Source organism: Nipponia nippon, unplaced genomic scaffold (genome assembly GCF_047370975.1).
Source record: "Nipponia nippon isolate SJK-2023a ecotype South Korea unplaced genomic scaffold, ASM4737097v1 scaffold_6, whole genome shotgun sequence".
NCBI lineage: Eukaryota > Metazoa > Chordata > Aves > Pelecaniformes > Threskiornithidae > Nipponia > Nipponia nippon.
This window is the reverse complement of record NW_028262380.1, coordinates 81362789-81377415: the sequence shown is the minus strand read 5'-3', so window position 1 is coordinate 81377415 and position 14627 is coordinate 81362789. Positions and strand designations below refer to the sequence as shown.

The 14627-nt window shown below is 48.3% G+C and overlaps 1 protein-coding gene across 1 annotated transcript in view; it reads right to left on the bottom strand.

Annotated features, from left to right (window-relative positions):
* CCNI (cyclin I) overlaps positions 1-14627 on the bottom strand; it is a 32042-nt gene that overhangs the window by 16112 nt on the left and 1303 nt on the right. Inside the window, exon 2 of the mRNA XM_087737918.1 lies at positions 101-257. Within this exon, the coding sequence (XP_087594044.1) occupies positions 101-214 (114 nt within the window). The 5' untranslated portion in view covers positions 215-257. The remainder of the gene's footprint in view (positions 1-100; positions 258-14627) is intronic.

Sequence of the window (14627 nt, the reverse complement as noted above, 5' to 3'; positions counted from 1 at the left end):
GTAACTTCTCATGCAACAGTGTCAACTGTTCACATAAAAATACACCAGAGGATAGACTCATGCCTTTACTGAGATGAATGAGGAGAAGAAGAGACGTTACCTGATTGGGCTGAATTTTCGGCACATGTGCTTTCCACATTTGAGCTTCCCTAGAGATTGCCGTCTCCAGAAGGAGAGACAACCTCTGGCTCTCCAGGGGTCCTGAAAACTTCATGGTAACCCTTGGATCCACCTGCCACCCAGCTGGATACAGCTACCTGCAAAACCAAAGACAGCCTGGTGAAATACTGGGCCACGCCTGTCCGGTAAACTGGGCAAAAGAAAGCACAGAAAGGTGACGAAAGCTGCAAGAAATGGCACAGGCTCATCTGTAACACAGACAGCCATCGGGTACTTGGCAAACCTTCCCAAGGAAACCCAAACCAGTCGGCTCAGATTCAGGTGAAGCTGGGCCAAAATCGTCCACAGGTCTCCAACACCTACGCGGGCCGGAGAGTCCTGCCACTTTGAGGTTTTCTGCTTCGAAGTTATGCAGGCCATCAGGCCAGACCCCTCCTGCTGCGGCAAAGTAGCCAAAAATACTTGAGAGGATGGAGGAGCTGCGTGGCAAATGTAAAGGGGATTTTAGTAAGTTGGTTGCCCTGACCCAAATCTCGCTGAAGTTCAAACCAGTCTACCTGTGACTTCAAGGGAAATTAAGACCGACATTCAAACGTTTTTCAAAACTCCCAGCCTCGGAGCCTGGTTGGTGCCAGCCGTACGCCGGTACTCTCAGCAGCAACAGGAAGCTCTGGGCAAAACAGAGGAACGCTTGTTTGAGAATGATTTACAGGCTGAAGCCCGACAAAAAGATCAATGTTTTCCCTCTCGGCACAGTATGGTTCGTAGCTTCTCACAGAATCTGCGACCTGTTTCATGTGCAATGCAAATGTAGCAGGGGGTTCAGGAAGGTTCCTTTCAGGTCTGATCACTCTGAAAATATGTTATATCCACCAAACTCTAGGGCACATCTCTAATTTTAGATAGGAAATGCGTTTTGAAGGAGGGAAAGAAAAGCAGCAAACCCAAAGTGACAGCCTTTGCAAAGCATGAAATGACTACAAACCGAGTAAGTGACGGAGAAAATATCTGCAAGGCCGACGGTATTCAGAAACACCTGCTTCCAGTGGCAGAGGCGATGATAAAAAAGCATGCAGTCTAAAGCAAAACACCTTTCTAGACCCAAAGCAGAAAAAAAGGGGCTTCTCCTGGCCCTAGTACAGCCTCACTCAGCAGTAACAATGTGTCGAGAAACTTGTAAATTCGAAATTAAAAACAAAGCAGAGGCAAGAGTTTTCATTTTTTTTTTTAAGGACAACAGATTCCACTGCCTGCTTTCAAATGGAGAAGATGGTCTGACTGATTCAAATTGTTCTCATACTGCCTACCATTACTCCGGCCGCCAATTTCTTGCCAGTATTAAATCGCTTAGGCAAAACAATTCAGCCCTGAAGGGTAAATCCATGGGAAAGTTATTTAAACTTTCAATTCCTTCTGCCAGCTCTTGTGAAATCCCCAACAGGTGGATATTGGCCAAACGCTAACCAGGCTATTTTATAAAGACTACCTTGTTAATACAACAGCTTATGCTGTATTTACAGGAAATAAGGCAACACGTTGAATCTGAGAAAATAAACAAAATTCACAGTGAAAACAATCAGTTTATTATAAATAATAACAACAGCAGCTCTGAAGGAATGAAGATTCAGAGTGCTTTCACAGAGTTAAGGGAAATGGTAGAACAAATATTTTTATCAATTTAGAGGAGTTTTTAAGGGGTGTGATTCACACACAACCTGCACCAGGCAGAAAACCGCACTCGAGTCCCACTTATAGCCAAGCAGGTTTTAAGTGGCAAAGAAACGTCAGGCCTCTCCATCCTGAACAGAAACCCCTTTTATATTAGGTTTTTATAAAACAAATGCTTCTCCATGAACAAAGGAGAGGCTGTGCTGGCTTGGCATACCCGTACACAAGGTTTCCAGCCTGTGTAACGACCCGAGGTGATTGGGGCCATATACAGATTTTCCGGCTGGAGGGAACACTTCGGATCCTGGATTCCTGAAAGGGCACAAAATGCTCTGCAGCGTCTCTCAAAATCACTCCCCATCAGCCCCTAAATGGCTAATTGAGTCTCACTGTGGACTGAAAAATCCCTGTTAAAAGTTCCCCGCTTGACAAGAGGAAGACTCTGCCTGGAAATAGGTGAAACTATGTTCCTCTGAAGAGAACCGTGGCTTGAACCGCAGCTTATCTATGTGCATTTACTCATTTTTGCACGTGTTTTTTAAACCTCCTGACGATGATCCGGACGACACTCTCACCAGTGTAAATGGGGCTGCCGGCGAAGCTGAAGGGGAACAGGGATGCACATTCACAGCTTCCCCCCCCCCCCCCAGCTCATTCCCCCGGGGGCTTCATTAGCATCTCATTATCCTCCCATCAGACACTCCAGGTTTCCCTGGGGGCTGGGCTGGTTCCCAAAGGCCGGGTCACCCACCATTTCCAGAGCCGCCACCTCTTCCCAAGGAGGTGTCAAGCCCTGGGAAATGAGGACAGCGGTGATGAGGGCTGCGCCCCCGCACTGATGGAAAAAAGCAGTTCAAATTGCAGGCGCAGGCGAAGTATTTTGCAGACGGGGGTTGAGCTGGGGGACCCTGCATCGGGGAGCGTGGTGCCTTTTTTTTTTTAATGTCTTTATTATTTAATTGAGCCTGCAGATCCATCAGTTGCTACGTCCCAGGTCATGCTAACTGGGTAACATCCAAGAGCATCAGGTACAGTCTCCCAGACCGCACCTGGAGAAGACGGCGATTAAAGGCGTTGCACAAGGTGAAATAGGTGCACGGAGGAAAACGGCGAGGTTAGGACCGGACCCCAAGCTCGGCCAAACCAGCAGCGAGGCCAAAGCCGGGGACCAGAGCTGAGCGCCGGTGAGCTCCTCACTGCACGCATGTCAGAAAAAAAGCAGTAGCTGTATTTATCCCGACCACGTCTTCTAATATGAAATATTGATGGTCCTCTCTCGGTTTTACAGGAAAGAGAGAGTAATTACCCACCCCTCAAATCACTGGAGAAAACACATGAAAAATTTCAGGCCGAAGTGAGCATCCTCAGGCACCTTTTCTTTCTGTTGTGATTGACAAATATTCCCACTGTATTTACAACACAAATGGGTTTCACAGGCCTTTGGGCCCAGAAAAGCTCTTTTAGTTGCCCTGATCCCTTTTTGGGTTGCCCCTGTACTGCCTGGGCCGGTCGGTGGCCCCAGCAGAGAGCTCAGGGGCATCCCTGGAGCAGCCTGAAACACCAGTGGCCCTGCAAGGGACATTTTTAGTGAGCAGTGATGGCAACTCTTCTCGAGCTGCCAAGGGGAAAGGAGAGGGAAAAATAACCTGTCCTTTCTGAACCAGGGAGGTAATTCAATGAGGGCTGAGGCACAATAACCTTTATAAGGAAAAAAAAAGAAGAGGAATGACGTGCTCGAAAGTTTCCCTTGGAGCAACAGTGGCGCGCAGACTTTTCCAGCACCGAGAGCATGCCAGGCAACTCGCCAAGCACCCTGAGGGCTGAAACGAGTTTGCATCTAAATTTACATAGCTCTTAATCAGATAAATGCACGCCGTTTTAAAAAAAATGCCAGCACGCTCTACATGTACGCTTCACAAAACACAAAGGGAGCCACTGCCGAGCGAGCGCTGCTCGGAGAGGATGAGAAACGGGATGGCCGGCACAGCTTCCCGAAATCCAGCGCTGGGAAGTCGGGTGAAGACCGTGGAGGGACCGGACTCTCTTCGCTCTGCTCTGATCAAGACGATAAAACCTAGGCATCGGGGAAAAGCGACGTCAAGGCTCGCATCAGCAGTAAAGCTACTTGGCAACGTAGCAGGCATCTCTGCAGAGAAGAGCAGTACCAACAGGAGGGCTGAGCCTGCCCTGACGGCAAAGATTTGCTCCAGCCAAAAACTTGAATGCGTTTTTCTGCGACTGAGCCCAAGAGACCCGCGGCTGGAGGAACTGCCGAAGCTGCGACAGTCACCATAAACTCACTCACCCTAGCTTTCTGCTTGTTTCCCCGATTTAAAATTAAACTTTAGCTTTAGGGTTTTTTCTGTGGTCACTTTGGGAGTTTTTAAACCACTGTTCAAACAGTTCTTAGAAGTTTCTTAATCTTCGCTGGAAGGCCAACTGGCTACGCTGAAACTTCTTAAAGAAGAGTTGGAAGGTTAAGTAAAGGAGCAGTGAGGCAAGTCAACGCATTGGCTTTGTTTTGACGTCTCCTGTGGGCAAGGTCACGAGCTGCAGGTTGAATCTTGCTCTGAAATTAGAGAGTCAAAACTTTGGCGCGAGGTTTTCACTTGTGAGCGGCATTAAAAATCACCTGCTTACCCATTAAAAATACCTCGATTTGGTCCATAAAATGTAACCCATCTCATAAAGATCTCTCTTTTGATCCAAGTTTACAGCTAACTTTACTTAAAGAGGTACTTTCAGTTTCCCTAGAGAAGTTTTACGGTGCTAAGTGCTGCAGGCTACAGTTTTCAAAGCAGTTTTGTGTTTGCAGTAATTGGGGCAGACAGCTCCCTAGCCAGAAACACTTTTTGGTTTGGGGGGAAGGCGTGCATTTGTGGAGGATGCGAAATAGTCGATTTTTTTTTTTTTTTTTTTTTTAAGCTTTGTAATCACTTGCACTGACAATAATAAGTGCCTCCTGCAGACAAAAGATGCAGTTACAGTATTATCCACTGGCAGAACAAGCTCCTAACACAGCTCCTGATTTTGCCCTGCCTCCAGTTGCAATTCAGCGGTGCCAACACAAATGCACTGTAAACAGGATCACTGAAATCATTCAGGACAGTAATAAAAACCTCTTTTGTTTTCGCTGTGGGTCGTTGTTTGGTTTTGCATTTTTTTTTTTTTTTTAAATATAGCTCATTTCATAAACAACTAACAAGATTTCTAGGACTAGAGACAGCCTACATCCAGGTGGGTATTCTGGACAAGAGGGGCAATTCCAAGAGAGCTTAACCACCACACGCATTTCTGCAGACCTCGTAAGTATTTTCAGCGGCCAGCAGACAAATCTGCTCCAGCTTTAGCAAGCAATAACAGAATCTTACAGATGACCTGAAAACAGACTTTTCTGGGTGGGGGAGGAAGGCGAAGCAGAAGGAAGAGAGGAAGGAGACCGAATTCCTCCCAGCTCCAGCCAGCCATCTGTGATTTCGAACGATCAAAACGTAGTTTGCACTGCTAGAAGAAACTGTCTAACTGCAAGTTGTGATTAGAAATTTCAAAGCTGTGGGCGGGGGAGTGGGATGGATGTTAATTTTAGTATCTGGGGCTTTCTCTTAGCTTAACTCTTTCCTCGCCCCGCGTCAGTAAAGCAGTCTGGAAATTTATGCCAGACAGAGGTAAATGCCTACGGCGTTGCTTACGTCCGAGAATAAAAAAGCAGCAGGCGTAAACTACTTTTACAATTTTACGTTATTTGTGTGCCGCGTAACAGTTCTAAGAGGACAACGTTTCTGTGGTTTAGACAGCAAAATTTCCCGTGAATGCCTCGCTGCTGGAAATCGGCGCCTAGCCTTCTGTCTTTTCAACTTGCCAAAGCACAACCTGATGCGATAGCGGTAAGGAGAGGACCGGCGTGGGTTGAGAGCAACTGTTTTGAGTTGTATAAAGTAAATCGTGTTAGAGCCCGGTTAGTGAAATAGCTTGAGTTGTGAGACAATATATGATCTCTTTCAAGTCAATGACTGGGAAAAAGATGTTTGGGAATATAGTTTCAAATTTCAACATCTAAATAAGCGAGTGTATTTGAAGCAACGAACTGACGTCTACGGAATGAATACTAACAGACATTACAATAAGAATGCGTTCCCCCATGAGAAACGCATTCGTATCAAACACAAATACACCACAGGTGCGCGTATGATATTGCACCTTTAACAAGCAGCGTATTTGACTTGTGTCTAAGCCAGCCAACAGACCTACATTCGGAAAGAGGTAATTTTATTCAGGCTGGGAAACGAAGAGGGCCCTTGCCATTTGTCTGTGTGACTCACCCAGCGCTAACTCCCACAACCTGCTACAAAGGCAAGCCTGTGAGATATTTTGGCAGCACCGTTCAGGCGGGCTCGTGTACATCACGCACTCGCCACTTCTTTTCCTCCAACCAGATTTTTCCTGGGAGCGCAAATAAAGTTGACCTCATTTTAGTGCCGGTTCTCCAAACTGAAGGATTTTTCCAAACATTTTAAAGAAACCTGCCAGTTAAAAACGCAGGTCTGCAACTGCAGAAAGAGAATGCATAGCAATGTCTTGATGGGAGGGAGGCGTTTTTTAAGTCTGTTTTGAAACAGAGAAATCCCAGGGCTTATTTAGCAACCGCGGAGGAGGAGCAGGAGCCCTCTGGAGAGGGCTGCATCGTGCCCAGCAGCAGTACGCTCTTCTCACCGCCATCTTCTGTTTCTGTTCTGTTCAAAACGGAAAGCTCAGATGGAATTTGTCACGGCACCATCACCGCCTTTTGGTTCATAGAGCAACGTGGTAGAAAACATAAACATCTTCGGTTCTTCACAGTATTCCCTAAGGAGAGCAAAAAAATCATCAAGGAAACAGGGGGAATAATTCGGGGCAAAAAAAAACGCCTGGATGAGGGCATTTTTAAATGCCACTGGTGACAGGGGTGGTGTAAAGCTGCTCTCTGATGGCTGTCACTCAGGGGGTTTCTGCAGGTACAAGCCTGAGCCGTTCCTTCTTTTTTTTTTTTTACAGCAGCCACCGCTTTGTAAAATCTATGCTCGCTGCCCAGCCTGTTCTCTCCCGCACCCGGGAACCATAAACCAGACCAGTTCTATGAAATCTCTGCTGTCCTTCATTCCCCAAGCCTCACGACTGACACCAGGGTTTTGCTATTTAAGGGCAGCTTAAATGACGCTTTCCAAAGTAGGGATTTTTAAAAAACAAGGTAGAAGATGAACTCCTGACTGGACTTTCAGACAGTGTCACCATTCTTCCCTCCTGGCGAGACAGGCGTGCTTCCAGACCCACGCCTGCCCTACCCCCTTTCCGAACGGCTCCGGTTGGAAATGCCAGAGGAGGTTTGCATTTCCTTTTTGTCTCCGCAACCGCCAAGATGAGTCCGTCCAAGCAGCATTTGCCCAGAAGGGCCTTTGGTCAGCAACAGCTTAAATTTTCTCTGCCACAGCTCGGGAGCAAGGCAAACGAGCTGTTTCAATCACAGCTCCTTTCCCTTTTTTTGGCGGCGTGTGGCAACATACCAAGCAAACTGCGGATAAAAGGTAGGCTCAGAATCCAGCCCTAGGAGACCAGCTCCAGCTGCGTAACGTATGCGTTTGATGCAAAGAGGAGATGAAACTCAATGTACTTTCATCAGTTCTGCTTTGAGATTTTGGTTTATTTGAACTTAAAAATCAAAGGAAAAGTTATTAACTGATGGAGGCTGTTTGCTTGCATGGATTAAATTAAGCAAAAACAAAACCCTCGCAAACCAAAACCCCTTTATGCCATTTTATGACCGCTTGCAAAAGAAATGCTTACACTTTATACTCTTTCAACGCTGTGGGCTCATCATGTAGCTGCTTCTATGCATGCAAGATGCCTCTTGAAGATGTAAACTCCTCACAACGTTTATTAAAATCAGCCAAGGGGCTCGGGCTAACGTTTCGGTAGGAATGGGCCCTGCTATTGTTCGGCAGGCAGATCTCAACGCTCAGGGCGATGAGCCGTGCTGCCAGGTCAGGAATGTCAGCCCTCATTGTGTGCGCTGGGGTATCACATCAGGGGCAGACAGCCCTCCTACGGGACAATTTGCGGTCCCATGCCAAAAAGATGGTGCTACCATCAGAACCGAAGCACGAGACAGGTATAAAGCAACTATAAATGAGCGTGCTGAAATGACGCCCACTATTTTTATGCTGTTTCCATCCTAAATGGCGAGTAAATCCAAGAAAGCAATGGCTGAGCCCTGTACCAAACTCTCTGTACACCGTCGGCAAAGGAACGAGCGCAGCTCCCAGAGGCAACCAGCCGCGGTTTGCGCAGCAGTCTCTGGGTTCTGCTTGGGGACCTTCTGGATCTTTTGGGGACAAGGTCCAGGACCATTGGGGAACACCTGGGAACCCTCTGAGAAACTTGAGGGTGCTGCTGTTGCTAGGTAAGGACACGGTAAGGGGAGCCACAAGGCCGTGGGGCTGAGGAAGCTGTAGCAGCTCCTAACGAGCATGATCAGCTGCCCTTGATCTAGGGTGCAGCTGCCCCTAATTAGGGAGGGTCAAGCACCCTCTTAGCCAGCGCTTGGGCCAAGTCTATATAAGAGACAGGCCCAAAGCACCACCAACAAATGCAGAAGTTTAGGTAAAAAGCTGTCGCGAAGGGGGACTTGGCTACGTCTCTTCCAGTGTAAGTGGTCTCAGGTATGGTGGTGGCCCACCATGGAGCAGCTGCCCCTGCCAGGGTAGAGGTTTTGATGGAGACAGAGCTTTGGAGGGTGGGTGCAGCCCTCCAAGCCCCAGGCTGCAGGGAGTGCCTGGGGACTCTCTCTGGGGGTGGGAGAGATGGCTTTCTGTCTTGCAGGAGCTGTGCTGGCTTGGAGGAGCTGCGGTGCCAAGCGAAGGAGTTAGAGCAGCAAGCGAGCAGGCTGTGCAGCATCAGAGAAGGTTCATGGCAGACAGGCAGCATCTTCTCTGGGACTGGGGAGCTTGAAGAGCCTCAGCCCCTATCTGTAACAGAGAAACAGGCAGCGCCTACCCCCACTACCAAGGTAAGTGACTCCTCTGGAGAAGGGGAAGGGTGGAAGCTGGTGACTTCTGGCACTAAAAGGAAGGCTTCTGCCCCACCTAAGGGCTTACAACTACAAAATAGGTTTACCATTCTCTAAGTTTAAGAGGAGCTAGATGTGCCTTTAAGCAAAAGATACAGGCCATCTGACCCTAAACCGTTTAAGACCTCTAGGAAGAAGGAGTGAGTGATTGTAATGGGCGATTCCTTGGGTAACCTGGGAGGAATACGGAAACATTGAGCGGGCAGGGATGAAGTCCAGCTGGGCTTTGGCTTTCCTGAACAGTATCTGGCAAGGGATGTCAAAGACAAGAGGGGGCTTCTGTAAGCACATAGGTGACAAAAGGAAGACTAGGGAAAATCTGGACACGCTAGTGAAAGTAGGGGCTGGAGTAGGAGACAGTGAGGTGGACTGAAAACTGGCTGAATGAGACTGACCGAACGAGTGTGAGAACTCATGAAACGAACGAAACTGACTGAAAATGAGAATGAGACCGACTGAATGAGTGTGAAAACTCTCATGAAATGAAGAATGAAATGAATGAAACTGAGTGTCCAGAGAGTGGTGATCAGTGGCACAAAGTCTAGCTGGAGGTGGTAACTAGTGGTGTACCCCAGGGGTCAAAACTGGTTCCAGACCTGTTTAATGTCTTCATTAATGATGTGGGAGACAGGGCAGAGTGTACCTTCAGCAAGTTTGCAGGTGACACCAAACATGAAAAAAATCAGCAAAATCAGGAGCGGCTGATGCTGCCATCTGGAGGGACCTGGACATGGGTAAGTGCAGAGTCCTGCACCTGGGGAGGAACAACCCCAGGCACCGATGGATGCTGGGGGTGTCTGGCTGGAAAGCAGCCTTGCAGAAAAGGCCCCGGGGGTCCTAGTGGACACCAAGCTGGCCATGAGCCAGCGGTGTGCCCTTGTGGCACAGAAAGCTAATGGCATCCCGGGCTGCATTAGGAGGAGTGTTGAGGGGGAATCTTATTTATATATATATATATATCTATCTCTAAATACCCGAAGGGAGGGTGCAAAGAAGATGGAGCCAGGCTCTGCCCAGTGACAGGGCCGGAGGCAAGGGGCAGAAAATGAACCACAGGATGTTCCCTCTAAACATCAGGAGCCCCTCTTCAATGTGAGGGTGACAGGGCGTTGGCAGAGGCTGCCCAGAGAGGTTGTGGAGTCTCCATTCTTGGAGATACTGAAAAGGCATCTGGACATGGTACAGGGCAACTGGTTTTAGGAGGGCCCTGCTTGAGCAGGGAGGTTGGACAAGATGACCTTCAGAGGTCCTTTCCAGCCTCAACCACTCTCTGATCTTAAGGGCTTTAGGCTCAAAGCAGCACAGTTGTGAGGGCTCAGCTGTAGGCCCAGAGCAGCTCATGGGTTCTTCAGGCAGCAAATGCTGAAAGCAGAGCAGGAAGGCTTTAAAATAAAAAAAAAAGGCAAGCCAAACCTGGCATTATGTAATGTCTCACTGCTAGTTGCCTAAAAGCAACACATGCGGAGCATGATTCATTTCTCCTGTCGCCAATATAACTTGGTATAAATCAACAGTAACTTGAAGGAAGTCGCTCTGATGAAAATCAAGCTCACAAAGTATGAGAGTGAGCAGTAATTTTATAAAACAGGGCCAGAGGCTTTCAAACTCATGAAAGCTAGCTGTCTACAGGCAAGGGCCAACAGGCATTCAGAATCTAAAGCATCACGCAACACCTTTTGAGTAATATAATCCCCTGAAACCAAATAAATACAATGCCTCTGTGGGCAAAAACAGAGACAGGATTCAGCAGTAGTTCTTTTTGTCTTTCGGCAGTAGTCGGTCATTAACATAAATGAACAGCAACAAAACCAAACAAGTTTATACCCAGTTCAGCACCCACATCCAAAAAATGTGTAACTACAATGGCTTGATTCCTCTTGACAACAACAAAAGAGAATTTTAGCTGAAAGCATAACTGCTCACCCAGGCCAATATTTCGCTTTGCAGATTGTGATTGGCTTCAGGGTAAATAATCAGTGATTACAGCTAATATCAGGATATATTGTGAGGCACTAAAAAGAGATAATTATGAGGAAATGAGGAATTATCTGCTGTTGAAACAATAGATCAATTATGAGGTACAGCACAGTAGCTGCCGAGCAGCATTCTTAGGCTCTGAGGGTACTGTCTCCTCTTTCTCATCAACTAAAGAGAACCCACAGTCATAAAGCGTAATTATCCTCCAGGAGCTCGAGCCTGCTGACTAATTAGCCTCTTGTTGAGACAATATGGAAAAGGACCTAATTCCAATTGTCCGCAAAAATAGGATGGCACAGGCACGGTCCTGGCTCTTCCCTAGGCGCTCATCTCTCCCGCCCAACCGGTATGAAGGTAACAGCCTTGATATCCCCAGTTCTGGGCAACCTTAAAAACAACAGTCCTCAGCCTAAAATAAAAAAAAAAAAAAAACAAAACCAAAACTCTGGGAAGGAAACTTTGGGAGGTGGGGATACAGAGAAAACAGCATGTCTGGGGCAGTGCGTAATGGCAGTCAGAGTTCTCCTGCCGCTTCCCCGAAGCGTGTTGTGCGCGGTCCCCCTTTGCTCCTACCCATGCAAGTACAGACACATTGGCGGTGCTTTCATAAACGGAGGCTAAGCTGCATTTGATGGTCATGTTATTACAGCGGTTGCATCCTTAAAGGAAGCAGGCTTTTCAGCCGCGCGGCAGCAGTTAAACCCCAAGATTTACAGTCGAAATTGTTAGGAAGGTAAAGGTTCAAGTTTTTGGGAGCCGAGTTCTTTGTCTAACAGACCACTGAGCTGTCAAGAGCTGGCCCAGCCAAGAAACAGGATCTCGCTGTATACAGCAAAATACCACCAAAAAGGCGCAAATGCCTCTGGCAAATGGGTTCATCCAGCACCTCCCATCATCCCAGTAAAGAAGATGTTTGATGTCTGATGAGCGAAATGGAGTATCTGCAGCAACATGTTATTCATGAGTGAGCTTTTAGATGAGTCTATTGCCTAGCAAGTGCAAATACCCATTATGGTTAATAAATCAGTGATGATGATATTTGCAGTCAGCAAGCACACAGGAAGGGAAAATTTCAGACCACATCTGCTTCGTACTGAGATGGGAGACACCTGAGATTTTCCTTCCATCTGAACGACTTCACCTTGGTTTTTTGGCATTTGAAAATAGCTGCTATTGTGCCGAGTTCTCAAAGAAACTACTCTCTATTCTCAGTGAACCAGAATCCCCCTTGAAATCCATCTCCCGGATGGCCAGTCTGGATTTCCTGCTTTTTGTCGGGGTGTCCTGGTGACAAGCACCTGGGTTTGTACCTTCTCTAGCCCCACAAAGTCATGGGAGTAAAGGAAAACAGCCACAAGTTGGTCCTGGGTTAGCTCTAGACAACCATTTTATACCTTGCAGGGGAGGACCTTCAGATCCTACAGCCCTGTTTCACACATTCTGGAGATACAGGTCTTCTCCTTTACTCACATTTAGAGCAACGGAGTCCTAAGGGTTATCATTTGGTGGTCAAAATACAAGGTCTCGTTTTCCTGAAGCCGCTGGTCCTGCCCAGCTGTTTTAAACTCTTTCCCTGGCAGGCTACGGAGCAGTGTGAAATAAACTGCAGATTGTGTATCTAACCATTCTGTCGCCCAGTTTAGATGGATAATTTACATCAGCAGGACAGCTGCACCAAGTCTTCTTTCCTAAAAAGTGCCACATAAAGCCACAAAGATTAAACCCGTGAATAGACGTGCTCCCAAAAAGCCGGTTCAGCATGAGGTCAAGATTAATTACCGCTTTAACCAGCGCATTGCTGCAGGTGCGCGAAGGAAAGCATCTTTCACGCAGGCCCTGGGGGAAGGCACGCTCCACCACTCATTTCTGTGGCCTGCTCGAGAAGCAGCAGAGCACAAAAACGTCGAGAAGGGAAAAACGTCGAAGACTGTAATGGCAAAGGGAGATGCTCAGAGCTGCAAAAAGCTAAACGCTTGGGTCCTACTGACTTGAGACGTTTCTCCCAGGGCACTGACAGAAGCAAAGGTAGTGGCACTGAACAGCCTCACGCTTCGACTGAAGTCTATTTAAATTGATAAATGTCTGTGAGTATTACTATAACAAATAATCTGAAAACAGGAAAATAACACACTTTAGAAAGTAAATGTTGATTGCATCAAAGCGTTAATGTAAGATGGCAGACAGATAGCTCTGGACACTCCACTGTCCTGGAAAACACAGGTTCCCAACACCTGACTTGTCCGTTCCCTCAGACGAAGTCACCCCAAGGCCTCTAGGAAGTAGGGATATGGACCGCTGAGCTACAACCGTTTCCCTAAAACTACACCTGAACCAACCCCAACTCCCGTTTACCCCCTGGTTGTGCAGAAGAGCCCAGAAGGGCGGGCTGCACAGCTGGCCCGGACTGCGCTCCTGGCAAAGGCCAGGGCACGCGGGACCGCCGACAACGGGGTCTCTCCGAGCAGCCCGCACGCAGCAAAGCTCCGGCTGCGCCGAGGCACGTCAACGCCCTCAACTGCATCCAGGAACAGCCGCCGACGGCGAGGCCGGAGCAGAGAAACCCCACGGGAGTGCTGCTTTGCTCACCATCGGCTCCCATCGCCACCGGCTGCAGCCCTGTGACGCCCCAAACACGAAGCGGTGGGAAAGCCCGGCCCCGGCAGGCGTCCACCGAGCAGGACGTTTTGTGGAAAGGGTCCGGATAGAGCAAGGCTGTTATCACGCAACGACAGAAGCAATCTCAGAGTATTTTTAAACAAGAACCCGGAGCAAACAAAGCACAGGACTCGGTAAGAATACAGAACGGCCGCAGTAAAAGGAGCATCTGAGATGAGTTCTGCCATGTCAAACTATATACAAGCTCTAAATAAGGGTGAAGGGCAGTTAGAAGCATACATACGCCACGGCAAAGTGCAATTCCCGCTGGGGAGAAGCCAAAAGCTCAGCTTCCCGCATCCCACGCCAAGGTCCGTGCAGGCGAGAGCGAGCCGTCCCCCGGCTTTACGAGCCAGCCAGACTACCAAAACCGAATCATTTGTTGGGATCCAAAACCAAACCTTCGAGACGAGGAGAAGATGCTATAATTTGCTTTTTGAGGCAAACTCCTACCCAGCCTCGCCTTGCAAAACCCGGGCTCCCCATGCATCCCCCAGCTTTAAATCGGGGCCGAGGCAGCCGGGGGGCGGCCACGTCTGCCACCCCCGCAGGGAAAGGGGGAGATAGGCTCCGGAAAGGGGAGCTTCGCAACCACAGGCGTTTTGCTCGATTTAAATATTTGGTTAATACAAAAAATCTCACCCTTCTGTCTTTTGAAGGGGCTGTGCCACGTACGGGCTGTCACAGCACAGGTTTGGGGAGCGCACAAAGGCTGATGCTGAAAAGCACTTTCTAAAATTCAGGCTCGGAGCAGTCTAACACCCTTACTTTTAACAGCGGGAAAACGCAGGATTGTTCCTTTTTCCCTCCTTCACAGGGTCAAAAGGGGAGGATAAGGGAACAGGTTTTTCTGCGTTCAACGGACAAGTTTTCAGGAGGATTTTTTGCCAGTCTGCTTTCTACCGGGGCGTGCAACAACCGGCGGTAACCCCGCTCCTTCAGTTCACCCCTCTGGGGACAGCTTCACGGAACACAACGCCGCTCTTCTCTCAAGCAAGCTTCTTCCGTCGCGGACGGGAGGGCAAAGGCGGAAGGGAGGCGAGCGCAGCCCATCTCTGCAAGCGAAGCACGCGAAGAGAAGAGAGCAAAAACGAATTACGTGCGCCAC